This window comes from Propithecus coquereli, unplaced genomic scaffold (genome assembly GCF_000956105.1).
Source record: "Propithecus coquereli isolate 6110/MARCELLA unplaced genomic scaffold, Pcoq_1.0 Scaffold22, whole genome shotgun sequence".
NCBI lineage: Eukaryota > Metazoa > Chordata > Mammalia > Primates > Indriidae > Propithecus > Propithecus coquereli.
In genome coordinates this window covers 9386033-9413681 of record NW_012147189.1, presented here as the reverse complement: position 1 = coordinate 9413681, position 27649 = coordinate 9386033, and the positions used below count along the sequence as shown (strand labels likewise).

The 27649-nt window shown below is 33.1% G+C and overlaps 1 protein-coding gene across 1 annotated transcript in view; it reads right to left on the bottom strand.

The window, feature by feature from the left end:
• Positions 1-5838: 5838 nt before the first annotated feature.
• Positions 5839-27649, bottom strand: part of ANKRD32 (ankyrin repeat domain 32) — a 59366-nt gene continuing 37555 nt past the window's right edge. Inside the window, exons 14-21 of the mRNA XM_012644775.1 lie at positions 27360-27525; positions 19958-20105; positions 14754-14899; positions 13163-13326; positions 12256-12389; positions 10194-10286; positions 9614-9796; positions 5839-6683 (exon numbers count right to left, since the gene is read on the bottom strand). Of these exons, the coding sequence (XP_012500229.1) occupies positions 6202-6683; positions 9614-9796; positions 10194-10286; positions 12256-12389; positions 13163-13326; positions 14754-14899; positions 19958-20105; positions 27360-27525 (1516 nt within the window). The 3' untranslated portion in view covers positions 5839-6201. The remainder of the gene's footprint in view (positions 6684-9613; positions 9797-10193; positions 10287-12255; positions 12390-13162; positions 13327-14753; positions 14900-19957; positions 20106-27359; positions 27526-27649) is intronic.

Sequence of the window (27649 nt, the reverse complement as noted above, 5' to 3'; positions counted from 1 at the left end):
TTTACAATCTTTTTCCCTATGTAATCTAATTTATAGAAAAAAAATGTATGTATTTTTTAAGAGATGGGATCTTCCTATGTCGCCCAGGCTGGTCTCAAACTCCTGCCTTAGCCTCCTGAGTAGCTTGGACTGCAGGCATGCACCACCATGCCCAGCTGAGAAAATAATTTCTAATCCCATTTTTAAAAAGAAACTAAAATTAGTTAAAAATGGTATTTAGGGAATGCGTTCAACCACTTTAATAAATGGCTTTTAACATCTCCTGAAGTCCACTTCCACCAATAACATGACTGAGTATGAAGTTAACATTATTTTGGTATTACAAAAGAACTCCAACGACAGGAAAATAAATGAGACATCTAGATTTGCCTAACTTTGAGGAAAGGTCTGAGTATTACCAGTCAACACAAGTTGTTTCTCACAGAAAGACAAATGCCACATGATTTTATGTATATGTGGAATCTAGGAAGAGTGATCTCATAGAAGTAGAGAGAATGGTGGTTACTGGAAGCTGGGAAGGGGAGGGGAGAAAGGAAGATGGGGAGAGGTTGGTTAATGGGTGTAAAGTTAGTTAGATAGGAAGAATAAGTTCTGATGTTCTATTACCTGGTGGGTGACTACAGCTAATAATATACTGTATAATTCAAGACTGCTAGAAAAGAAGATCTTGGAAGTTATCACCACAAAGAAATGATAAAGGTTTGAGGTGATGGATATGCTAACTAATTTGATCATTAAACAATGAACACATGTACTGAGACATCCCACTGTACCTCATAAACACGTACAATTACACGTCAATTATTTTTAAAAAAAAGCTGTTTCTGATGATACTATTAAAATTGAAATTTTGGTTGGGTTTGGTGGCTCAAACCTGTAATCCTGGCACTTTGGAAGGCCAAGGCAGGGGGATCACTTGAGGCTAGGAGTTAGAGACCAGCCTAAGCAAAAGGGAGACCCCACCTCTACAAAAAAATAAAAAAATGAGCCAGGCACCCAGGAGTTTGAGGTTGCAGTCAGCTATGATGATGCCACTGCACTCTAGCCCAGGCAACAGAGTGAGACCCTGTCTCAAACAAACAAGACAAACAAACAAAAACCAAAAACCCTAGAATTTTCTTCTTTTTGATTGAATTTCAACTAAAATAATCTTCTACAAAAAAATTATCTAGACCCTTGGTTTAGTTTATTGAATATTATTCAAAATTTCCAAAGACACATTTTATTCCTAATATTTGTCTATTTGCCTTCTTCTTTACACCTTCACTGACTTCAATCAATATATTAAACTATACCTCGAAATCTTAATCTCTTGATTCCTTTCAACCACAGTGATTCCTAGCCATTTTTTCCCCTTCATCTCTTTCCCCAGTTTTCATCTTTAAAATTCTGCTTTTAAGTTTTCATGGTAAGTTCTTTAAGACACATTTTAATTTTACTAAATTTTACTTACTGCTCAATAATTTGGTCTCTAGTTGTCAAAGAGAAACAATGCAAAGTAGAAAAATTCATTTTTAGGATGAAGTCAGATACTCAAGATATATAATATATTCCTTAGAAAACAAAAAACTATTATAAATCAAACTATTCTGGTCATTAGAAAAATTTATCAAGCGTCATGACATAAACCATTGCTCACCTAACCTCTGAGAAGTCACTAACAACAAACTAAGTTCTATCTGTCACCACTTTAAGATCAATGATTTTTTTTTCAACATGACTATTTATTTCACTTTGGGACAGAATAGAGAAGCAGTGGTAATTTTGGTTCATCTACTATCAAGACAAATGATAGCATGATAAGTGTAAATTCAAAGCTGGATTTTAGATTTGCAGTTCTGTGCAACGTACCTTCTGGAAGTGCTACACATTTCTTTTCAACCTTCTTCTTTGGTAGAACTAAATCATATATTCCAAAGTAGTGAGCCATTCTCTATTCTTGTTTAACATCCATTATATCTTGATCCAACTTAGGCACTTTGGGAAGAGGATAAGATCTACCAAGTCTAGGTTCAACGTTCTAAAAAGATTTAGGGACCATGATACAAAAACAAAACATTTGGAGGAAATGTTTTAATTCTAATTTAGGATGGCTATTTATAGATGCTTGAATAAGGGCATTTAGGGTCTATGTTAAGGCTAATACTGTATGTTATAATATATTACATATAATTTATATGTTTACTTTATTAGGAATATTGTTTTCATGATAACTGATCACTAAAAACTTTGCTAACTTAATACTGTTGGATCTGAATTCAGCAAGTAGTTTAAAAACCTAGGAAAGAGTTCACTATACTTCTGTTTAAAAAGGGGAGGAAGTATAGGTGTATCTCTTCAATAGCAAAAAGACAACATTCTAAAAAATCACTTGTATCTAGTGCTAAGGATTGTACTGAGTTTTTTTTTTTTTAAAAACCAGTGTATTTATGATCAAAACTATATACTTACACTAAAAAAAAAGACTCATGAGTAAAGAATTAACTATACAAAATATTGGAAATGGATTATAACACAAAAGTACTCCCAAACAGCAGATTCTTCTCTTAAAAAAAGCTAATCATTTGGATTTGTACTTGGTAAATGAAACAAGTCTCTTTTTTAAACAAATTAATAGAATGCTTTTTCCCCTCCAACAATTCACATAAATTCATAGGGCTCAAGAAACCAAGAAGTGTATGGGTCTATGTTGCTTGGTGTTTTCACAAACTGGAAAGCATGAATTAAACTTTTTTTAGATGCTCTGTAAGATTAGCATTTACTATAAGAGGGCAAACCCTTTTTAAACATTTGATGATCAATGATCCTAAAATCTTGTGAAATGTTTGTTTCCTTTGAAAAGGTCTTTGAGTAGGATCTGCATTACCTCGAAAATATATGCTGAGAAACAAGCAAAATAATACTGCAATCTTTTCTAATTAACTTATAGCCTATTAATCTCTAAATCTATATCAGAACAAATAACCACCAAAATATATCCTCCTACCACAAATCATTCCAACCTACAAGGTGAATTTTTTGATAACATGATTTGATTTAAAAGAACTAGTTAACTATTCCATGTCTCCTGTTTTTGACATCACCAGGCACAGTCTAATTCCAATAATTCCATCATTGACCTTTCTAACTCAATCCACATTTGTTATAAAAACAATTACCATTCCGAGTTTTGCAAGCTCCACATCAGCATAAGGTGCAATTGGCGTGAAAGCTACGTGATAAATGCCTGAGGGGAAGAGTGCCTCATGTCACTCAAAAATGACCCCTTCCTGCTGATTAAGAAGCAACAGTGACAGGCTCTCATCAAGTTCATCACTTAACTGGAAAGGTGTATAAAAGGCATAAGGATTGCACACTCTACCAATAATTTTTTTCATGTGAAGGTATTCATTTAACTTTTATAACAGCATAAACAAAAGTAGCAAATATTTTCCGAAGTTTATGTAAAGTATCCTAGTATTATGCATTTGTGTTTGCCTAAGAATGTGTACTGGTTCATTAAGGCTGCAAAATTACACCCCACATTCTATCCACTTTAAAATAAAATTGCTAAAATAATACTGAGGAAAGGAATAAAGTACCAAACTCTTGAATATTCATGTTTAAAACCACTAATTATTACTTCAAATTTTAGAAACATACAAAACTGAAATTTTTTTTCAACAGCATACATAAAAGACAATAACACTCACAATATTTAAGCCTAGTTTACCTTCCCAGACTGTGACCTCTTTTCTTGTATAATCAGCCCCTGTCAAACATACCACCTGGTTTACAGCAGATGTTCAAGAAATACTGAATTCAAAACAATGATTAATATCACATTTGACTTTTATGATATTTTTCTGACCATCTTAGAATAAAATGACAGAAAATGTATACACTTGAACCACTTTATTCTGTATAGTGAAATTAAAAATGAACCCAGAAAGCTAACTTCAAAAAGTTCCTTTCCAAAAAACTGCCAGTAACATTGCATAGGGAAAAGCTGAATCTTAACTGCTCAGAAATCTCCTTTCAAGGCTTTATTTATTATAATAAGGGTTTCTATAGACTTTTAATTATTATTAACAATTCCATGGAACTATGATATCTGGCAGAGTACAATGAAGAACAGGATTACTCAGCCTTGTCTTAACTACAACTTTGAAAAGTCTCCAACTGAAAAGCTCGGGCTCAGACTATAAAATAAATTTTATTTATTTGGAATTTCTTCTTCCTATACCTCTATGATAGATATAAGGCAACAATTAGGTTGCCTAAAATAAAATAAAAGAAATAATACTGGAAAAGAGGTTTTTCATTGCAAGTTTAAATTCATACTTACTTACTGGTATTGTTAACTAGGCCCAGAACATAGTAACCCATGTTTGCTACATTGGACTTACTGAAAACTGCAACAATACTTTCTTGAAGGCAGAAACCTCAATGGTATTTGAGTGTTTCACACTTCATATCATTACCGCTTGTAGGAGCAAGCAGACAGAAGTCAATTATGAAATATTAACGTTAAATGCAACTAAACAAATATTTCTTATGAACTAATTCAGAAAACTTTTTCTTAACAGTGCACAATCCTAACTCATGATGTTGATTACATTAATTTAGAATTACTGCCAACTTAAGCGGTTACTATCTTGTCTTTTGCTTAAATGATTCATTATAACCAAAAGAAGAGGTTAAGCATTGGAAAGGAAATAATATTAAGTATCATATAATGTGATAGGCTAACTTAATTCTATCATGACAAAGATATTTAGTGTTTTTTCCATTTTACATGTAAGAAAACCAAAGCTCAGAAAAGAATTTGCTTTGTAATTTAGTTATTAAGAAACTAGAGAAGGATTTGAAACTGTGTCTGATGTCAAAACCTATGTTTATAAGGTTATATTAGTTTACTAAGCAAACATGATCCCAGATGGCTTTACAAACGAAGTAAAGTGGTACTCCTTGGAATAAAAATGTTCTTATTCATCACCCAGGAGAAGCACTTTACTCCTGATTGAGCTTTTTTAAACTACCCTTAGATAGTTTCTGCTATGTCATGTTCTGATACTTTGGCAGATTAAGTAAATAATAAGGAATTTGCATAATGTCAAATTTGAAGACAAAATAGAAACAATATTTCTTACAGTGTGTGTAAAAAATTACTTATTTGAAAATGTTTTTTATATTAATGTAGTTTTCAATTTACATTATAAGCCCAGTAATATAATTGAGCATTTGTATCTTGTTAAAAAGATAAAAGTGAAGTGTGCTTCTTTAGCAGAGTAATTGCTGTAAAGTCATTGCTTTAGTTATATAAAAACTAAATGGAAGTTTTAATATTTCCTTTCCAGCTGTATCACAATGTAACTTATTCCCACTAGTGAAGCAACTTCAATTTCAAAAGTGGTTATTATCCATACCCTTTCTTTTAGTTTTAATATAAACTGCTATTAGGAAAAAACTGCAAATTGAAACATTACTACTCTGTAAATTCATACTGCACATTATGATTTTAAATAATCTCAAATCTATTACTTAGATGCCACTTATAATCTTAATATTTAATAAAACTTATGCAGCAGAATGTTTTCACTTACACAATATTGGTTACATGGAGCAATAATACACCTTATACATGAACTACTAAAACAAAACAGATCAAGGGATTGAGTTGTCAGAGTTTGCATATTCACTGCATTTAGAAACCAAAAGAATATTAATTATTGTAAATCTTAGAAATGTTTATTTTAGAAACACAAAACTAAAATGCATATTTTAGCCCAACATCCTATAGAGAAGAAATAGGGAGCTACATGTTTATAGGTACACATTTGTGTGAGTATCCTTGTCATGATTCTAAGACCTAGAACACCAAAAAATAAAGGGATTACACTTTGATTTGAAAAAATATTTAAATTAATTTTTTACATGTACGATGGATAAATAATATCACTTTCAGAACAAAAAAAGATCAATGAAGCTAGTATATACTAAACAAAACTATTTTTACTCGAGTCAAATTTTACACACTGGAAAAAGTCAGAGGTTGATACTACAGTTTTGCAGTTCTTTTAAAAGTGCTTTTAAAATTCAGCAAGGCTGCCAAGTCTGTCAATAAATAAATTAAAATTTGTCAATAAACTATGAAGTCCATAATAAGTGACAATACAAGTTGAACAGGTTTAGTAAGTTGATCCATACTTTTTAGCACCATCATGAAAACTCTGTGACTGATCGACACAACATTTCCAGTGTTACCAATAAGGCCTCAGTGTGTACTCCAGGACATACTTTCAAATTCTCAGGCAGTTCCTTAAGAACATTTGGGAGCTTCTGCAATGTCTTTATATTTCTAGCATAAAGATCCAATAACCAGTCAGTATGAGCACTAGTGGTTTCTTTATAACTTTTACAAGCCATAAGCAGTTCATTTAGATGAGTTATCCCTTTGAAAGCTAAAATGAACTCTGAAGATAAATCAAAAATTGAACAAAAATTTAGCAGCATCCTACTAAGTAAAAATGAACGAAATTCAAGTTGCTGGTGATGAAAATGTTTCTCTGCTTGTGTATGAAAGTTTTCCACTGTATCTTCTATTTTTGTAATAGCAAATAGTTCTTCCTTGATTTGAGGTGACACCACATAATCCAAGGGCAATTCCCCTTTAGAGGTCCTCTGTTGTAAAAGCACTGGGCCTGTGAAAAAGAAAATGCAAAATGTTAAGAGTAAAACATTTTTATTTTGGCACCTTAACAGCTGTTTTCTTCTCTCTTTTTTCCCAAAGCATCCAGAGCTCTGTTTATCTCTGTTTACAATCATATTCTTCATGAATTCATGTTGACGTAAGTGGCTGGCTATATATTGACTTATAAAGGTACATTTAAAAAAAAACAAAATTGTAGTCAACTGCCTAATAAGGTTTGCCTAAAAGTACATGCCTTACTTAGTTAAATAAATTATATAACTATAAATTTAAAAAAGCATTTATAAAACTTGATCAATTGGCATCTTAAAATAGGAATTTCAGTGTTTTCAGAAAAAATTAACAAAATATATTCATCTTAAACTCTGTGTGAGCATCTTAAAGGTGTCTTATAATATCACTAAGAGGAAAAAGCAATGCCCCTTCCATTGCTGATAAGTGATTCTGGCAGTGCAAAGACTACAAAACCTTGTATAGACAGAGAACACATTTTCCATTTTACCCTTGCTATGTTCAATTTTTAGTACAGGTAACTGATTTACAAAAGTTACATGTTAATTCCACTGAATAAGACCCATCCATCTGTCCTAGTTAAACCTACCTAACTACTTAGAAAGTACTGCAGATAGAGTTTATCCCCTAGGTACTAAAGGATGATGTGGGAGGGGCAAAACAATAATGACTCAGTATTTGGTCACAAAGCAAAATACAGAAGTACTTTGTGCCTTCATCAGTCAAATCTTGTAACTATTTATGTACCTGGTCATAAAAATGTTACAGAGGACATAAAGGTTTTAGTACTAGCAGACATAATTAGAAGGTCTTACTATTATAACATAGATCATTTTGTCAGAGAACGAGAACAGAATATAACTGCTAAAACTCTTAATGACGACTCTGATCAGACATATAGTGGCCTAGATATAAAATATATTTAATATAAAAGATCAACCATTGACAATATATGATTAGTGTGTAATTTATGGAAAAAAGAATTCTAAATCAAAATTAGGGTTCCTTTCCATTGTGCTGACATCTCAAAAATATGAAATATACTCCAAGTTACTCCTATTAAAAAAATAAAATAGGCCGGGCGCGGTGGCTCATGCCTGTAATCCTAGCACTCTGGGAGGCCGAGGCGGGTGGATCGCTCAAGGTCAGGAGTTCGAGATCAGCCTGAGCAAGAGTGAGACCCCGTCTCTACTAAAAATAGAAAGAAATTATCTGGACAACTAAAAATATATGGAAAAAATTAGCCGGGCGTGGTGGCGCATGCCTGTAGTCCCAGCTGCTTGGGAGGCTGAGGCAGTAGGATTGCTTGAGCCCAGGAGTCTGAGGTTGCTGTGAGCTAGGCTGACGCCACGGCACTCACTCTAGCCCGGGCAACAGAGTGAGACTCTGTCTCAAAAAAATAAATAAATAAAATAAAATTATAGACACAAGGTACCAAAAGTAAGTAAAAGTTTTAGAGATGTAAATAAATTCTTAAAATTACTACTCTCAAGACTGAGTGACTCATAATGAAGAGATAATGCAGTTACTAAGATGATAGTGTCAAACCATTTGACAAGTCCAAACCCAGAATATGACAAAGGCAAAAACAAGTCTGTACAATTGCTAAGGGACCTTGATAAATACAAACACAAGTAGATTTCCTCTTCTAGGATGAGAAACACACACATTTCCTATTCTCCACTAAGGGCCCTAGCAAAATTCACATTGGTTGGTATAATGCCGTACTCTACTGAAGAGCTGAACTTAACACAACAATGGCTCTTACATCATTTATAGACCATTTGAAGCAAAACCAAATATTAGTTTAAATGTCAGATACATGGTTGAGTAGAAAAATAAAACACTTAGGAGGTAGAACTTACGGTATGGATAAGCATATAATACTAAAAAATAAGGTAGAAGAACTGAAAAATATATTGACTAAGAAATGATGTCAGTAAAACAGACACACTAAGGCCTTTAGGGGGCAGGAGAAGACTATATATAACCAAATGTCTTAAACTACCACGCTATACAGTCTTTCTTAGATGCATATATAGTAAAAAGACATGTAAAGAAAATATGCTTCTTATTTTCCTGTGGAATCAAATGCTTTAATGACAAGGTAAGATCAGGTTAAATTCCAAGTTAAAACCAATACAAATAAAAGCAAATAATTTCTATATTAAAAGCTAGTCAATAGTTTTCTTTTTAAAACACAAATCAGTTTTGAATATTTTGATGTAAAATTTATATTATTCAGTTCAGATATAAGAATGTCACTGATAAGGAGGGGGCTTGCTGAAAGCAAAGATCAAAAATTAGCAGAAAAAACAGATAAATATTTCAGTTCAAGTTATTTCCTTCACAAAACCCCTGCCACAACTGTTATTACCATTTGAAAATCCTCCTACTTTAACTTAATTGACTATGAAATGTGAATGAAGAAAAATATTCTGGGATATCCTTTTTATAGTCTGTAAAGAAATGACTCATAAAAATAAGATTAATTGAATTATATACAGGAAATGAAACAAGAATGAAAAAAATCCAAGTAATCACAATTAAACATTTATATCTATTTATCATTAAGCTTTCAGAAACGATTGGTTCACAAAGACATTACACACTTGAAGTAGAAAGATTAATATTTAAAAATAACACACCCAATTCAAAAATACACTCCTCTAAATGAAGGTAAACAAGTTTAATAAATAAATATATATATATATTATAAAAAGGCTTTTATCCCTACTAACAAAAAAAGGTGCTTATATTCTGAGAGACTTTTTATCCTTACTTTTTCATGGATATGAAATAAAGGCATCTTTTCTTACAGATTTTAAATATAAAATGCTATCTACCTCTGAGGGATTCATCAAAAAATTGGATAATTTATCAAAACCCGTTTAGCATAAATGCACTCACCCCCATGCTGTAGTAGCAGCTTGCCAATTTCTACATGTCCGTTTGACAGTGCATCATGCAAAGGAGTCACCCCGTCCACTTGAGTGAGCAGATCTACCTCTGGACAACGTTGCAAAATTTCCTGGACACACACTGTGTTGCCATAGTTACAGGCTTCATGCAAAGGCGTCCAGCCAGCATTGTCTAAATTAGAAATCAAGGCAAGTTTTAAAACAGCAGAAGTAGGACTTTTGGTAGTAAAGTATTGATGTTCTACTTCTCTCATCAGTGTGACTTTCTAGATACTTCATCTACAAAAAGAATGCTTTGATTAAAATGCCAAGGGTGTAATCATATTTCTACTTTTAAGAAAAATGAAACAAATAAAAACAATTTTAATATATTAATGTTGGGATATTACCAAAATATGGACACCAAAAAATGTTCCTATACCATTAGCTATAAATCAATCTATGAATGGCAATATTTTAAAGATATCTTAGGTAAATTTACTTAAATAATTTTTCTTAATGTGACATAAAACTATTTAATATCACAAATATTAAGACACTAGATTAGACCATAAAGATTTAAAACTTACCTTTAACATTGATGTCTATTCCTGGCAAAGAGAGAAGAAGAATCAATTTCTCCACTTGGTTATTTATGCAAGCTCTATGCAGGGCTGTTTCTCCTGCCATAAAAAATTAATAGATTATTCCAGAGAAGACAAGATATCAACTAAAGAAAATAATCAAAGGGCATGAACTAGGAGATCTGGCCCAATGCCATAAAATTATTTATTGAGTTTTCCTTTTGACTGGTTTAAACATCTCTTGCATTAAAAAAGGGGGGGAGGGGAGGGAACCCCATCACTCCATAGAGCTTCTGTTCTGTTCTATCAGCAATTCAGCAATGAAATTCTACGGCAAAAGGTTTAACACAGGCATTGTCTCCCCCTAGTTCATGGTTTAAAGCTTCAATCCTGCTATAAAACCCCCAAATGATCAGAGAACACCAAAAATACTGGGTTTTGCAGCAATAAAAGTTTAGAGTGCAATTGCCCTCTCTTAAATGTATTCATGAACCTACGTTAAATGTATGGCTCTTTTTTATACAGCATTTATAGCTTAATTCAAATGAATGTTTCTGGCTAAGCACGAGTGCCTCTACACACTCAAGTATAATTCAGAACTTCAAATCCATTAACAGATGGTTTGCTGCTTCTCAATAGGCTGTCTGGCTTGGCTACAGCAGCACAGAGAGGGAGAAATGGAGGAATCTTAATATAAACACACACACACATACACACACACACACACACACACACACACACACACACACACACACATCACTCACTCACCGCAAAAAATCCCTAGTACCATTTAAAGCTGAACAAGAGTAACAAATAGAATGGCAAGGTTTTTACTAGGAGGGACACAATTAGTGCCTGCTGGCTAAAATTGTCTATACCCATCTCTGTATAACCAAGATTAATAAGATATAAATGATAATTTAAGGGGAATTTTTTTTAAAACAGTATAAGTGACTGCTTAGGAAACAAAATGGAATACTGAATCAAATTTGTTCTTGCTATAAAATACTAAGTAGCACATTTTGATAGTGTTCAGTTTTATAGATTATCTCTCTGTAACTTCTACCAAAACATTTCTTTTACATGCATAAAAAAGCTTTTGAAGTTTTACTCTTATTATTTCTCAATTTTCTTCCTCGCTCCCAGTTCTTTCTGCTGTTCAGCTTAAAGTCATTCATATCCAATTTACCTTTTGAAACTATTAAACAAAGAGAAAGGATACTGATTTGTGAAATTAATATAAGTTTTCACCTAATATATTTTTCATATTTTGAGTTAAATGGGCAGTTACTTTAAATTTGTGGCATGCAATTATGAACTTATATTAAAAGATTATAAGGGCTTCACTATCTCTATTTCCATGAGTGTCATAATGTTAATATCTGTATTAAAAACATGATATAACTCAAACAAAAGAGACTTAGTAATTTATTTTGGCCAGGTATAGACTTTTGGAAGACAACTTAAATTTGTGAGTTAAGAGGTGTCTAAGTAAAAAAAGTACCAGAGGGAATTATTACAACACTATTCTTGTTATTCCACCCTTTAGGTACTTAGGTTCCAGTATAGTTAGAACCAAAAGCCAAACACATTTCATAGTCTGGGCTCAGTGCCTGGAAGAAAAGAGCCCATATGCTTAACACAGCTATGTAACATAGCCTACTCCTCATTCTTTGTTCACAAAATGTCTAGGACTGAAAGAGATGAAGACTGAATTATACTTTCAAATCAGAAGACAGTGATCCTAAGCAGCACAGGTTGAGGAATAGAAAAGTAAGGCGGGCAAGTCTGGAATGAGCTCAATGAGAGTTATACTGTGTTTCATATCTGGAAAGGCAGGGGCAGAAAAGAAAGGGAGGAATACTCTATTATACTGGGGTATTAAACAATCACTTTCTTTGTATAAATGACAGTTCAAGAAAATAATATGCTAACCAAGAAGGTATTTCCTGGACCTAGTCCAATATTTAAGTTCAAGTATTCATCAGGGCAAATGTGTGAAACTTGCAAGTATTGACTACGACCATGAAAAGTTCTTAGCATAAATTAATTTAGATACTTGGAATACCTTTTAGATTTGTCTTGTGAAAATTCATCTTTGTAACTAAAGAGGGGCAATTCTCCTTGGAACATGACAATTCTCCTTCTGACTTCTTTTTCAATTTTTTTAAAGATGAGGAACATTTAGTAAGGTTCAGGTCTCTGAAAGGAAAAGTAAGAAATAATGAAAGCTTGTTTTTCAGCAAGGCGTGCTAGCATATATTAGACGGTGACTTTTTTTAAGTTTAGCCTTTTTTAATTTAAACCCCCTTACTCATTCAATCTTTACTGCTTTCTAATTTTAAAATTTAACTGTACAGAAACGAATTCTAGTGTACCAATTTTCATCTTATTAGTCACACCCCCAACTGCCCACTAAGTTTATCAATATAGAATGTAAGAGGAAGAGAAAAAGACCATGTACATCATATTTGGCAGAGAGAATAAAGTAGAAAGCTAAGATCAGAATGCAGGCCTCTGCTCCCTATTCTTATTTTCATATTCTGATCCTATTCTCTTCTTCCTCTCAGAGAACATTTCATGCTTTCTGAGTTTTATACAGCAAACTTTAGAGGCTTACTCATTTTGGGAAAGCTATTACAAGTTAGGGTGTCTCACATGCCTGCACATTCTGAAATCCCATCTATATTATGGAAAATTAATAATTCAAATCATAGGGTAAAAACTGTATAAAACAATAATTTGCTGAACAGTTTTAGTTCTTTCAGGAAGTACTTAATAGAAAGAAAGCATGTACCTCGAATTACATAAAGAGAAAATGTTGATCGTGGTTAATTATAGATCTAAAACTGAGTTTTTTCCTAATCAATATAATTCAGACAGTACCATAGATAACCATAAAGTTCAAGAATTATGTTGGGGAAAAAAAGCTGTACGCCAGAACAAAGCCCAGTTGGAATATCAGCATCACTTACGTTAACTCTGGCAGCCCTTCGACTTGTTTCTGTTTAGCACCATTCAGCATTAGTAAAGCTCTCTGAGATTCAAAACAAGGCCGCTGTCCTATTTTCTTTGGTATCTGCATCTTTCCAGCCCCAAGAACACCAGTTTTCCCCAAAGCTGGCAAATAGGAATATACCTGTTGCAAAATAATATTATATTGCTTTCACAACTACAAAGAAGGCAATAAAAAGAAATTACTTGATTCATTTCACCATTAAATATGGTTATATTTTCTTGATTTCATCACTATGGTTGCCACACTATTTTGTTTGAACATGATTAAATATTAAAAAAGCTAGTTCCATGTCATTAAGTTAATACCATGAAGAAGAAAAACACATTCTTGAAAATAATTATTTTTTCTAATTCGATTTTGATGCTCATTTAGGCAAGTTCTTTTGATTAGCTGTATGCCCAATTTGTTATGATGCATTTGTAAATTTTTTATATGTACGATTTATGTACAATTGGTATTTTTGTGATTTCCATTTGATAATGCCTTTCTTCACCAGAAAACAAGCCTGGAATACACAGAATAAGGAGTGATAACGTCCTTAAACATAAGAATCATTGCAAAATAGAATTTGCTCAATCTGACCAATAAACAAATGCATTTCTCATTTGTTGAAGAAACTGCTACAGATATTAGATATTACTTACATCTAAAGATACTCAAGATAAAACTGGAAAACCTGGGATCAAATGCAGTATAAATGTATATAATGCTTTGCTTTCTATTTTATTCTTTAAAAATCTTTTAGAGATAGGGTCTCATTGTTACCCAGGCTGGAATGCAATGGCCTGATCATAGCTCATTGCAACCTCCTACTCCTGGGCTCCAGTGATCCTCCTGCCTCAGCCTCTGGAGTAGCTAGGCCAACAGGCATGCACCACCATGCCCAGCTAATTTTTTAATTATCATGTAGAGATGGAGTCTTGCTATGTTGCCCAAGCTGGTCTTCAATTCTGGGCCTCAAGTGATCCTCCCACCTTGGCTCCCAAAGTACTGGGATTACATGAGTTACCATGCCCGGTCAATATTTTGCTTTTTAAATACCATTAAATACCATGCAAAACATCTCTGGATTGAGCTCTTTCCAAAATAATAATCTTATGTACTATGGCAAGTGACTAGAAAACAAAGATCCTTATATTATTTTTCTGTTATCAAACCTTAATTACTCTCAAAAGTAATTAAAATTTCTATTCAGTGATTTCATTACTTTTTTTTTCCTTAAGAGAAGGGATTTCACTATGTCGCCCAGGCTGGAGTGCAGGGTCTATTCACAGGTATGATCATAGCGCACTGTAGCCTTGAACTCCTGGGCTCAAGTGACCCTCTTATGTCAGCCTCCCAAGTAGCTGAGACTACAGGCATGTACCCACTGCACTGGGCTTTAATAACTCTATTTTTGAGGTAGAATAATACCAGCTCTTATACAGATTTGAAAGATTTATGAATATTTTAAGTCCACTTATTAGAAATAACTAAGAATATTTTAAAATTGAATTTATGAACTCACTTCTTGAAAATTAAAAGAACTAGAATAGAGTGGTACTTACCATCTTCTGAAGGGAAAGTGGTTCAGATGAAACACCGCTGGAGCTCTGTAAACACAACTTTTTAAAGACTGCCTCTGCAACAAACATTTGAAGCCAGGAGGAGGAAAAGGAGCAAATGAAAATCTCTAATTCCTGTGAAGAAAAGTCTGTAAAACAAGTAAATATAGTTATTGCTACATCCTATAAAACCTTTTTCTACAGGTTGTTTCCTCAGTGGATTTTATTCAGTCAAATGATATTTTTCCTATACCAGTAAGAGTCACCCACATGATTTTAACTACAAAAATTAGGTAATATTCCTATTCGTTGCCTTTCAAGAAAACATTTTTAATGATACATGTCCTCACATTTAAAAAACAATCATTCGTTTTGATTATTTCAAATACAAATCTTGAAATTAGATATATACAGAATAGATAACATATGAATACATATATAGACATGGGATTTTATTTATCACTATAGTTTCCAATTAACATTAAAGATCTCTTCCCAAAATAGGGTTGTTCCTTTGGAAAACCAGTACTTAGCTTTTAAATGAGCACACGTGCATTTAATTTGTAATAATCAGTCTTGAGCTGATAGGAAGAAAGCACATTGCTTCCCCCGACAACACACATGAATCCTATCATTGCAGAAAAGGAGGAAAGGCACAAGGCAAAGAGGAAGAAAAACATAAAACAAGAGTGTACATAAAGATTTTCTTAGCAGTTTGCACCTGCTGTGCTATGGGGGTGTGGGTAGGGGATTATTCTAAATGATGAAGCAAAAACCACACAAGAGCGTCAACTCTCTTTTATCCAGAAACCTCAAGTGCTCCAATAAGATGAACATACATAAATATACACTTGAATTGAAAGTGATTAAAGGACTAGACCATTTCCCATGTAATCTATTTATTGTTACAAATTCTCTATTAATACTCTGTATAAGCTACAGAGTGGATAGTACAACGAAATGATAATTAAAGAATAAAAAATCCCAATCCATAGGACACTTTCTTACCCCAGAGTTTTGGTAAATGTTGTCTTCTGACAAAAACACTCTGCCCTGACTTTGCTAAACTCCTACTTCAGGTTCTGTGTTCCATAATCACTTAATATAAAGTAAGTGCACCAATCTCAACACCTAGATTTTCTTGTTTTGAGTACTTATCATTTTTAAATGATGTATTTACATTAGTTTAACAGTCTGCCTCTCCCACTGAAAGCTCCAAAAAAACCAAGGACTATGTTTTGGTTCCCTCCTCCACTGTATATAAAAATGTTTAGCTCAATGACTGGTAGAATGCCAATAAAAATTTGTTGAATGAAAAAAACAGAAACATTTTGACTGAGAATCAGTAATGATATAAAAACTTAAATTTATGGAAGAGGTTTGAAGCATGGAAAGAGATAAGAATAGAGAAAGCAAAAGCGAATAGTGTGAAAATGTACTTTTATCAGGAAAAGACAATGATGTAATTTAAGGGCAAAGGAAGCTTTATTAAAGTTCTCTAAAGATGTGAAAACTATTATATAATAGTAAATTTTGATGACATGTTTTTTTTTCCCACTGAAACAATAGGAAAAGAAATAAGTTTAAGTCAGGACTGGCAAGCTATGACTTGCTGCCTGTTTTTATGAATTTTTTTTTTTTTTTGAGATAGAGGGTCTTCCTCTGTTGCCTGGGCTAAAGCGCAGTAGCATCACCATAGCTCACTGTAACCTCGAACTTCTGGGCTCAAGCAATTCTCCTGCCTCAGCCTCCAGAATGCCCAGGACTACAGGTGCATATCAGCATACCCTAATTAAAAAAAAAATTTTGTGTAGAGATGGGGTCTTGCTATGTTGCTCAGGCTGGTCTCTAACTCCTGGCCTCAAGTAATCTTCCCAGATTCGCTTCCAAAAGTGCTAGGATAAACAGGCATGATCCACCATGCTTGGCCTTTATAAAGTTTTACTAGAATACAGCCATGATCATTTGTTTATGTATTATTGTGTGGTGGCTTTTTAGCTACAACTGCCAAGTTGAGTAGCAGAGACAGAGGCTGTAGGGTCTAAGACACCAAAAATATTTACTATCTGGTACTTCACATAAAAAAGAAAAAAAAGTTTGCTGATCCATACTTTAAGCCAATAATAAGGAATTCAATTAAGCATAAAAAAGGGATTTCAGATAGTCTAACCTTAAAATACAGAAAGGAAATTCCTCCTGTCCAAAGTGTTTAGAAGCAAAAAAGAATGGCATCTATGTGGAATTGGTGGACACGCCATTTGGTGGAAACGATTTTACTTATCTTCTAAAATATCTATTGTCTTAATTCTTGACAAAACAATTATAAATAATAAACTGTAGTACACTATTAATTTGATAGATCTGAATGTGAGTAGTGCCACAGTAATTAATTTTGTATTTTCAAACTAGGAAACACCAAAACATCCAGGTGACCATAAATGAGAAAGATGGACCAGTATCTTCAACTGGAAGTTATATAACAGCCAAATCATGACATCTTTACTAATGACTTAGAAAAGTGAAACTTTGTGACTGAGTTGAAAAATACTTATTAAAAAAAAAAAGGAGGAACTATCCACAGAGAAAAAGAATTGAAATAAAAGAGGTGGCAAAAATGATTTTCAAATTTCTTTATCAAAATACGGACAAAAAGGACATTACTGCAACATCTAGTTCACTTGTAGGGAAAAGTGTGGTATTCTACAAACTCCATAATAAAACACTTTAATTTTGCATATTAGTTATAGAAAAGCTACTGTTCTCTTAAGGATAGACTGTTTACTTGATTTCTATCTCTTGACAAAGGTTAAACATCAAGCTATACTAACAGAGAAAAATTAGAAAGATACTTATTTGAACAATTTTTAGAAATATATGTTAAAAAATTTTAAATTGCCTAACTACAGCCTCATTTGAAGCCTAAGGAACCAACTCTGTATGTGTGTGTTTTGAGAAGGATAAGGAAAGGCTTAATCATGCTTTTCAACAGTGATATAATTTAAATCTCGTATACAGTTTTAGATGTTAGTGATCAAACATAGATCCTTGGAAGCAAAATAATCAGTCTGTCAATAGGATTATAACAGTATCACTGAGGTTGAGTTTTAGCTGAAGTCAGTCACAAGCTCAAACTTCTAGGGCTTAAACTTGTCATGTAAAAATGGGGAACAACACAGGATAACCAGGCCTTGCTTTAAGGTAAGGGAAATTTAGTAAAGAAAGCACTGAAGCTGATGTATAACACGTAGTAGATCCTTTTTAATACAACATCATTATTTTATGCAATTGTCTAAACTATTAGATGACTTATATTTCCTTAAATGCCATTGCTATGTATTAGAAAGACAACTATACTGATAGTCTCTAAAGCCACTGCTAATCCTGTACTGGGTCTCCAAATTCAAAGAAATTTCATTATGGAAGGAAAACAGGGAATTCTGTTAGGCAAATATTCAGGTCTCATTCTAGCAAATAATGCCGGAATTCTGCTGTTTCCAAAGAGGATAAAAAACACCAAACTATCTAGTAGGAATGGTGGGAAAGAAATAATAAGAAAGGGTTCTGAAGGAAGATTGAATTTGAGCTAAGAAATGTTAAAAAGTCATGCAACAAAGGACAGCTAGTCCACAAAAGGAACAGTAATCACCCCCTCAGCTCAATGAAAAAGAAAAAAAGAAATAAGATAAAAATCTTCTAACTTAGATAGTATAAAAAGAGACCTCTCTTTGCAGAGGGCATCACTGAATAAATCCTGAACCCAGTTATAATCTGAATTCCTATTCTGGAATCTCTCTTCAAAGTATCAAAGTGATTGACAGCATATTCAAGAACTTTTTCTTTATATAAAATCCAGATGTACTGAAATACGTGTAACAAAATAGAATATTTATTTGGCAGTGTAAAATGTTGATGATTAAGTATATAAAAATCATCTTTCATATTTGAAGACCACAAAAAGCTCACTTGGTTTAAAAAATGTGTTAATTTCAGGAATTTAGGATTACAGAAATAAATAAAGGAAGAAAGGAAGGAAGGCAGACAGATTCTTCTTAAACTGGCTATTAAGCTTGGGAATGTACATAGGTCTTTTGGAAGCCCCTCTCAGTCTGGAGACCCAAAGGAGATGAACAGAATTTTTCCAAGGTGAACACTGTAAAAATGAGTTCTGTCATCACATTGCTTAAATAATACTTACTCTTTACTGCACTTATTTTAGGGGAAGTTTTAAAATTAAAGTAGATAATGGGGGAGGGGGAAGAGGAAGAGTGAGAAAATTATGAATATAAATTACTTCTATTTGCTTCATCCATGCTCATTTCTTGTTAGAGCACCAGATGCAGTGGAAAAAAATAGTAACGGCTCTTTATGTTATAATAAGAAAAATTACACAGCAATAGGTACATAGGGAAAATGTTTTAACCAGAGATATAATCCAAATTTTTAATACAAGTGGCTTTATAACATAAGTATTCTGATTCAGTGAATTTCATTTTTTAATGATGTTAAGTGTTCATGCAGGAAAAGACCTGGGAATTGTTCACATGGCATACATAAGACTGGAAATTGATAATGCTTTCTATTCAGCTTGAATGATTAGCAATGTTAAAGGTATTGAAAATTGCTCTTAACATGTAAGATTCTAAAAACTGTACATAAAAAAGTGAACCTATCTCTCCAATGAAAAGGGAATAAACTGATTTTAAATTTGTCTAGTCAAATATTTACTCGTAAAAGATGGTCTAATTATAATTTTTAACTGTAGGATTAAGGAAAACATAATATTATATATAAACATATAATAACTCAATTCCAGATAGTATTTTCTGTACTATCACCTAATATTTAATTTTTATGAAATCAGCAAAATACATTTGAATAATAAATAATGTATGTGGGAGGAAGACTCTTGTAATGTTTAGAAGAAAATAAGAACACAAAATTACACATACAGTATGAGCTCAACTATATAAAAATGCTTAGAAACACCAGAAAGACACTAAAAAGTTAACAGTTGTTATCTGTGTAGGCGCATTATGAGTAACTTTTATCTTCTTTTTTTATATTGTCTCTGTGTATGTGTATATATCCATAACTAATTTAAGAAAAACTTCATATGAACATATGTTAAAAATTACAGATTGCTTAAAAGAAATTCAAAACTACTTTCCAGGATTGGTCTAGGAAAAACAAAACATGGACACACTTACCATCACATGAAAGAGAAATATAACTTCCTAAGTCATCAGACATGTGTCGCATCACATTTCTACCCATCTTAAGTCCAAGGAAAATCCAATAATCTATTGCCGCTCCAAGAATTCCAGTCAGTAAGTAAGCCAGTTCATGTTTGAAGACCTAACAGTAAGATGGAAAAAATATTACTAAAATATAGGATTTCTATCAGTGTTATTTTGAATATTTGTTGAGAGGAAAAACTCAGCTATTTAAAAATACAAGGTTTGCTAATGATAAAAGGTATTCTTAAGAACCCTAGCAAACTATACCTTCTCTTCTCCATTCACCCTCTACACACACATACACACACACATACACCCCAAATGAATAGTTTAGAACAAATTTTTAAAATAATTTCATCTAATGCTGTCAAGTGCTTTAGTCAAGCAATAATTCCATTAAAATGAGGAAATACCTGGTTTCTGTGGATTTTTAACAATATATGACTATAAAAGACAGACTTTCTACCCATACTGTTTATATGTTCTTTACATTTCTCTAAATGGCATTTTCCAGAAAAAGACTCGAGACACACAATGAATAAAAGTTTTAGTAAACAAGATTGTCCATTTGTTACAAGAAAACAGATTGACTCGAATTTTAATTATTAAATTATATCAAATACTCATTACCTAATTTAGACATGTATAACAGTTTTAAAAGTATATTGTTTTATAATACTTCCATAATTATTAAATTCTATAAAAAATATAGCATACAGATCTTACTTACAATAAGTATGCTTTACCATAGTGTTTAAAAATATTTTTCTATTAACTTATTTTTTTTCCTAACTGCTGATCACCAGGAACAATGGTATCTTTTTTTTTTTTTTTTTTTTTTCCTTGAGACAGGGTCTTGCTCTGTTGCCTGGGCTAGAGTGCAGTGGCATCATCATAGCTAACTGCAAACTCTGACTCCTGACTCAGGTGATCCTCCTACCTCAGCCTCCTGAGTAGCTGGGACTACAGGTGCACGCCACCATGTCTGGCTAATTTTTACTTTTTGTAAAGACAAGAGTCATGTTGTGTTGTTCAGGCTGGTCTTGAACTCCTGGCCTCAGGTGATCCTGGCTGCTCCAGCCTCCCCAAGTGTGTTAGGATTACAGGTGTGAGCTATCGCACCCTGCCTAAAAATATTTTCTAATCCATAAAGTTCAGTATAAACTATGAAAATAAAGAGGTGTGAGAATAATATTCTAAAAACACCTTTGATTTAAATATAAACACTTTTTCAAAACAACATTAAAACCAGCTGAAATTCCTATATTCTTATTATTTGTTGTCTAGGCATGTTGGATATGTGGAAAAAAATCACTAAATTAACAGTTGGGTAGAAGGCACGTGAAGAGATTTAATAAATGTTACAGAATCCAAATAGATTATAACTACCATGTTCTACCATCATATGCCCAATATGGGATTAGTGACAAAGAAATTTGTAGTACTTTCAACCCTTAGTGACAACTGGATTTGCTTCTCCTGCACTCAGCAAACCTGTTTCTTATAGGTATACACAGTATTTCATTAGGACATCATTCCTTATCTAATAGGAAATCAACACCATTCTTTGTAAATTCAACATGTAGATGATCACTCTGAGCAAGTTAATCTTCACTTCTCACTGTTCAAGTTATCAAGAGAATATAAAACAGAATAGTGAAAATATGTATTTAAACTAGCCAATCGATTATGTCTATATGCACGCCACAAAATATTCCTTCCAACATAATGTAGACCTGAATATCAGCAATGACAGTACTCAGAAAGGAAGCAAGAGATTGGTAAATTTTTTCTGAAAGTATTCCCCATCTCAAGGGTATAGTACATCAGGATCACTTGAGACTTTCCAGGTTCTAAGACTCTGGGTAGGGAAGAAGGATGTTAGCCCACAGGGTGAAGCCTCTTACAAAACCACAACCCAGCACTACTCCATCAATTAAAAATAAAATCAAATCAACCAGCTAGGATTTTCCCTTTTTTCTTATACAAATATACATACACAGCCAGGCGTAGTGGCTTAGGTCTGTAATCCTAGCACTTTGGGAGATCGAGGTGGGAGGATTACTTTAGGCCAGAAGTTCAAGACCAGCCCGAGCAAGAGTGAGACCCTGTCTCTACAAGAAACAGAAAAATTAGCCAGTTGTGATGGTGCATGCCTGTAGTCCCAGCTACTCAGGAGGCTGAGGCAAGCGGATCGCTTGAGCCCAGGAGTTTTGAGGTTGCAGTGAGCTAAGACGAGGCCATTGCACAGAGTAAGACACTGTCTCAAAAAAAAAAAAAAAAAAAAAGTATACATATACCTGAAACCACAATTGAATACTAGTATTGTTTAATATTAAATTTACCTTGGTATTAATGCTATTAAGCACTTAGAGAGGGCTAGGATGTCTTGCATAATATCACAGAATGACTGTAGCTTCTTTACCATGATAAGAAAGATCCTACCAAAGTTATTCTTATTTGTGTATAAACATGCATACTATTAATACTATCCATAATAGTGTTTATATAAAAAAACATTTTCAGATCAGGTTCTTGGATCCTTTTATACTACATTCTTAACTATCATACTCACTATAACCACAAGAACAAGAGATTGTGTTATGGATTATACTCACTGCCACTTTAACAATGCTATTATTTCCAATAGAATGGATATATATGCTCCATAAATGGACTAGTAAGAAAATGACAAATAGCTGGGCGAGGTGGGACATGCTTGTAGTTCCAGCTACTTGGGAGGCTGAGGTGGAAGAATTGCTTCAGGCCAGGAGTTCAAGGTTATAGTACACTATCACAGTGCCTGTGAATGGCCACTGCACTCCAGCCTGGGCAATATAGTGAGACCCCATCTCTTAAAAAAACAAACAAAAAAAGAAAATGGCAAATAAACCATCAAAGGAAACAGCTTTCTTAGAATACTGAAATAATTGTTAAAGCTGGAAAAACAGAATGAATAACCTAGGAACTAATAAAGAAATAAAAGATAGACATGATTTGCATATATAACATAGTTACCTTAGAATTTCTTTCTAATATGTTAAACTCTATTATAAGACATTCTGTCAGTACAGTTCTCTATTATCTGCCAGTACAGGTAACCTCCAGTTTATAAACTTGCTGATCTTCTAAACATTGACTAATCTGTAACATAGAACAAACTAGCATCTTAGCTTTCTTACTCCCAGGTTAGAGATTTTCACAGTATCCCACTGCAGTACATGACAAAGTACTCTGTTGGAAAGATGCAAACATAATGCACATACTGTGCCTCTTCTTGTTTTAAACACTGGCATTTGAAAAATGAGAAAGTGTGTCACAGTGGAGACTTGGCCTCTAGTCAAGGCTTTGCCCTAACAAGCTGTAACACCTTGAATAAGTTACTTAAACTCTTTAGCCTCAATTTTCTCATCTTTAAATATGAACTACCTTCCATTTCTACCTATATTGTAGGATTATCTTTAAATAGCACTTAAGGACATCTCAAAGAAAAGTGAGACTAGTAAAATTTGTACCTCCTACATAACCCTGACACAGCCCACCTCTGCTCTTTGCCAAGGAAAGCCCAAAGCTTTCTCAGATTAATGACAATGAAATTCATTGCCATTGTGTCACTCTGCAATACTTGTTGATTGACACTGTGACAAAACAATATTAGCATAAACTGAGGACTTCTGTTTAGCTAATGACTTAAATTGAATGCTTCAACTCAGCAAATCAAGAAACAAATGCTTTACAGTACAGAAAATGATGTCTGTGAACATGCATGGAATTCTTGAAACTGGAAACTGCCAAAAAGATTTAATTAAGTACAAGAATGAATTCTAACAGAAAGGTAATACAATAAAAAGGCAGTTTTATATGAATTTAAGCAATTCAAATGTTAAATAAAATATTAATCTGCAAAATTCAAAACCAGCTCTCATTTTACAACTGATGCTACAATTTACTGCAGATTGCTTCACAAATATGTTGCTTTTATTTATAAGTTTGAACAAAAATCTTCAAGTTAAATATGTATAAATCTGTTACTATTTACATCAGTGCTTCTTGAATAATTTCTTATCTACGGTAACCCATTGAAGACATGGTAAAATTGTGAAAACAGTTTTATTATTGTTTTCAGTTATAAATGAGCAATTTCATTTATGTAATCAAATAAATGAAAAAAGAAATCTTTTATAATGAATATTTTCTATCCTTAATGATTCTAATGCATAAAAAGTAAATAAAAAGGCAGATGATAATTTATATAGATACTATCAGCTTTAGCTTACAAGTACTATACTCAATTGGCAATGAGGTGTAGATAGTAATTCTGTATCAGCAGAATATTTTCAATTTCTATACATTTGCAAAATCATACTTTTAAAATCAGATATATGTATGAGAAAGTGCCTAGTCAACTGGTTACTGTCACATAATAAAATTACTTGATCACAAAATAGTCTAGCTATACTCAGGAGCAATCTTTCCTTTTTAATGTTGATTTAGAAAAAATATTAGTGTCCTCAAAAGAATTTTATTTTTGGAAGCATGCCTTAGACACCTGCTAAACAGAATTTTTTAAACCCAGCAATAACTTCTGTTTCTGGTAATGGAAGCCAGGTAATTCCTCTTATAGAAGAAAACCACAACTAAAAATGTTGGATGACATGCAAACATCTTCTGAAAATGAGACAGTAAGTTACAAGGAATTGCTAGGCAAAGATCTAGGAAAAGGTAAAAGCCAAGTGAGGCACTCAAAGCTGGCTGATTTTTGTCCTGATTACTTTGTTGATTTTAGGGAAAGAGCTGAGATATGGAACTGCTGTTTTCAGAGCTTAGGGAAAAAGAGGCTAAAAAAAAAGTCATGACCTAAGCAAGGCCTATTCCCTAATAGGCTGAGACCCAGAGTAAATCAGAAGCAAATCTACATGTATACGTAGCCCTTTACTTCATTTGCACTACCTAGGGTCCCTCAAATGTAAACACTAGATTAGGGTAGTCCTTGACAGGTAGTTCACCCAGGCACTTGGCAGAAGTTAAACAGAAATTCTCTCTGGAGGAAGATATTCTGGTCTTTGATAAAAATTGTTCCTGCACATAATTTTTCAAATACAATTTATAGCACATGGTGAATGATAACTAGCTTGCAAGAGAAAAGAAAAGATGCAAGAGAAAATAAAAAACAAGAGAAGGAAAACAGCAGAAACAATAACAGAAACAGACCCACAATACTTCAGATATGGAATAATAGACATAGACTATAAAATAAATGTTATTGTCACATTCAAAGGCAAAAGAAAATCTTGAAAGTTTTGTAGGGTACTAGAAACCGTAAAAACGTCATAGCAGTTTGGAAGTAAAAAAGTCTAGAACTGGAAAAAATATAAAAATTTAAAATGCAATGGTCACGTTATATTGGACACAGCTGAAATATACTGAACACAGCTGAAAGTGAACTGGTAAACTAAAAATTTGATGAAAAGACTCTATCCAGAATGCTGTAAGTATAGAAATAATATATATAGAGAAAGAAAGATGACAAGGTAAAAAACACAGAATATTGAGAAGAGGTATAACAGAAGTTTAACTGGAATTTAAAAAGTAGAGGAGAGGAAATGGATTTGAGGAAGTATTTGAAGACAAATTACGTAAGAATTTTTCTTAGGATAGAACAGACTTTATGGTAGTTTGATATCAGAGCTCTCTACCCCAAACTACTATATTTACTGCCCCTGAAGAAAATATTACCTAATTAGCAGTTATGGCATCATAACTAGAAGTTATGAGATGTGGATTATGAATAATAAAAGAACATTAACATATATAAACTAGAAACTGTTACATGACCGAATCCACAAAGTAGATTCTGAAGAGTTAATTAAAACAATTATAAAGTTCGATCTAATAGGTATTACAGAACACTATAAACAACTTTCTATATTGTTACAACACTGTAACAAAATAAACACATTCTGGCCCCTAATCTTATAAGGGTCCAAAAAGAAAAGTTTGATGAATTTTAGAAAGCAGAAATCATATAGGGTATATTCTTTAACTGTAATTCCTTATTAGAAATTAACAAAAAAAAAGCAGAGCCAAACAAACAAAACCTATTAACAAAAACAAAAACTTATCCGTTTAGAAATTTTAAAACATACTTTTAAAATATCCTTTGGATCAAAGGGGATATCAAAACTGACAGTAAAAATCACTTTGAAAATGACAGTAAGAGAACCCTGAAGTATCAAACCTGTGGAATGAATCTCAAATTGTACTCCAAAGGTAATTAATATTTAGTGCATTTATTAGGAAAAAAGATCCAAACATTCAAGAAGGTAGAAGAGAAAGTATTAATATAAGAATTTAAAAGAGAAGAGCAGGCCGGGCGCGGTGGCTCACGCCTGTAATCCTAGCTCTCTGGGAGGCCGAGGCGGGTGGATTGTTTGAGCTCAGGAGTTCGAGACCAGCCTGAGCAACAGCGAGACCCCGTCTCTACTAAAATTAGAAAAAAATTAATCAGACAACTAAAAATATATAGAAAAAATTAGCCAGGCATGGTGGCACATGCCTGTAGTCCCAGCTACTTGGGAGGCTGAGGCAGAAGGATCGCTCGAGCCCAGGAGTTTGAGGTTGCTGTGAGCTAGGCTGACGCCACGGCACTCTAACCCAGGCAACAGAGCAAGACTCTGTCTCATAAAAAACAAAAAATAAATAAAAGAGAAGAGCAGAAATTAATCATAGAACAGAAGAAAAGTAGACAATAAAAGCCCAGATCATTTTGAAAAGGAGAAAGGGAAGGTGACTAATGTTTATTATGCACCCAAAATGTACTGCGTTGCTATGCGCTTTACATGTTTTACTGTATTTAATTTTCCCAATTACCCTTCAGATAGATGATACACTAAAATCATCATGTTAACATTTCTAATGACAGGCAAAATCTACTTATAAAGAAATATTTCAGATAATAATTCTTAACATGCAGAAAGGTAGAGGTAGTTTTCAAAACAAACAAAATTTTTTATTAGTAGTATCCCTTACAAACATAAGGATTGATTCAATTTTTTTAATCATAAGTTCCTTATAAATCAAAAGGTACAAAAGTAAAAAATCTAGAATGGTTAAGTAACTAGAGATTTATTAGCAATAATGATCATATATAACTGTACCTAGCTATTGCATCCAAATGTGAGGCGGTAAAGCAACTAGTCTTCAAGGACCTTTTACCTTAAAACTAAATTCAGAGAACAATGACATATTTGGGTACATTTTAATTTTTTTCTTTTTTCAAGTAATTCAAAGAACAAAGGGAAGAAGAAATGGTATAAAATTCAAAGCACTTTTTCCATAGACCATGACTCATCTGTAAATTAATCCTACTTACATCATTAGACTTGCATTTTTCCCTGTGAGAATATATAGTCCATTCCAAAAGCATATTTACTGGTTTGGTCAAAAGCCCAGAGGTTTCACTTCCTGACCAAAAGATTTCAAGGAGAATTGCCTTTCCTGTTATTTTTAGACTCTTAGAATCTGACCAGTCATACAACCTAATAAAAATACGAACAAAAAGTATACTTTATGCCACTTTGATCATGACAGTTATTAGGCATGCCTTTTGTCAAAAAAAAAAAAAATGCCAGCAATTTTTGCATATAGAAAGGTCATAATATA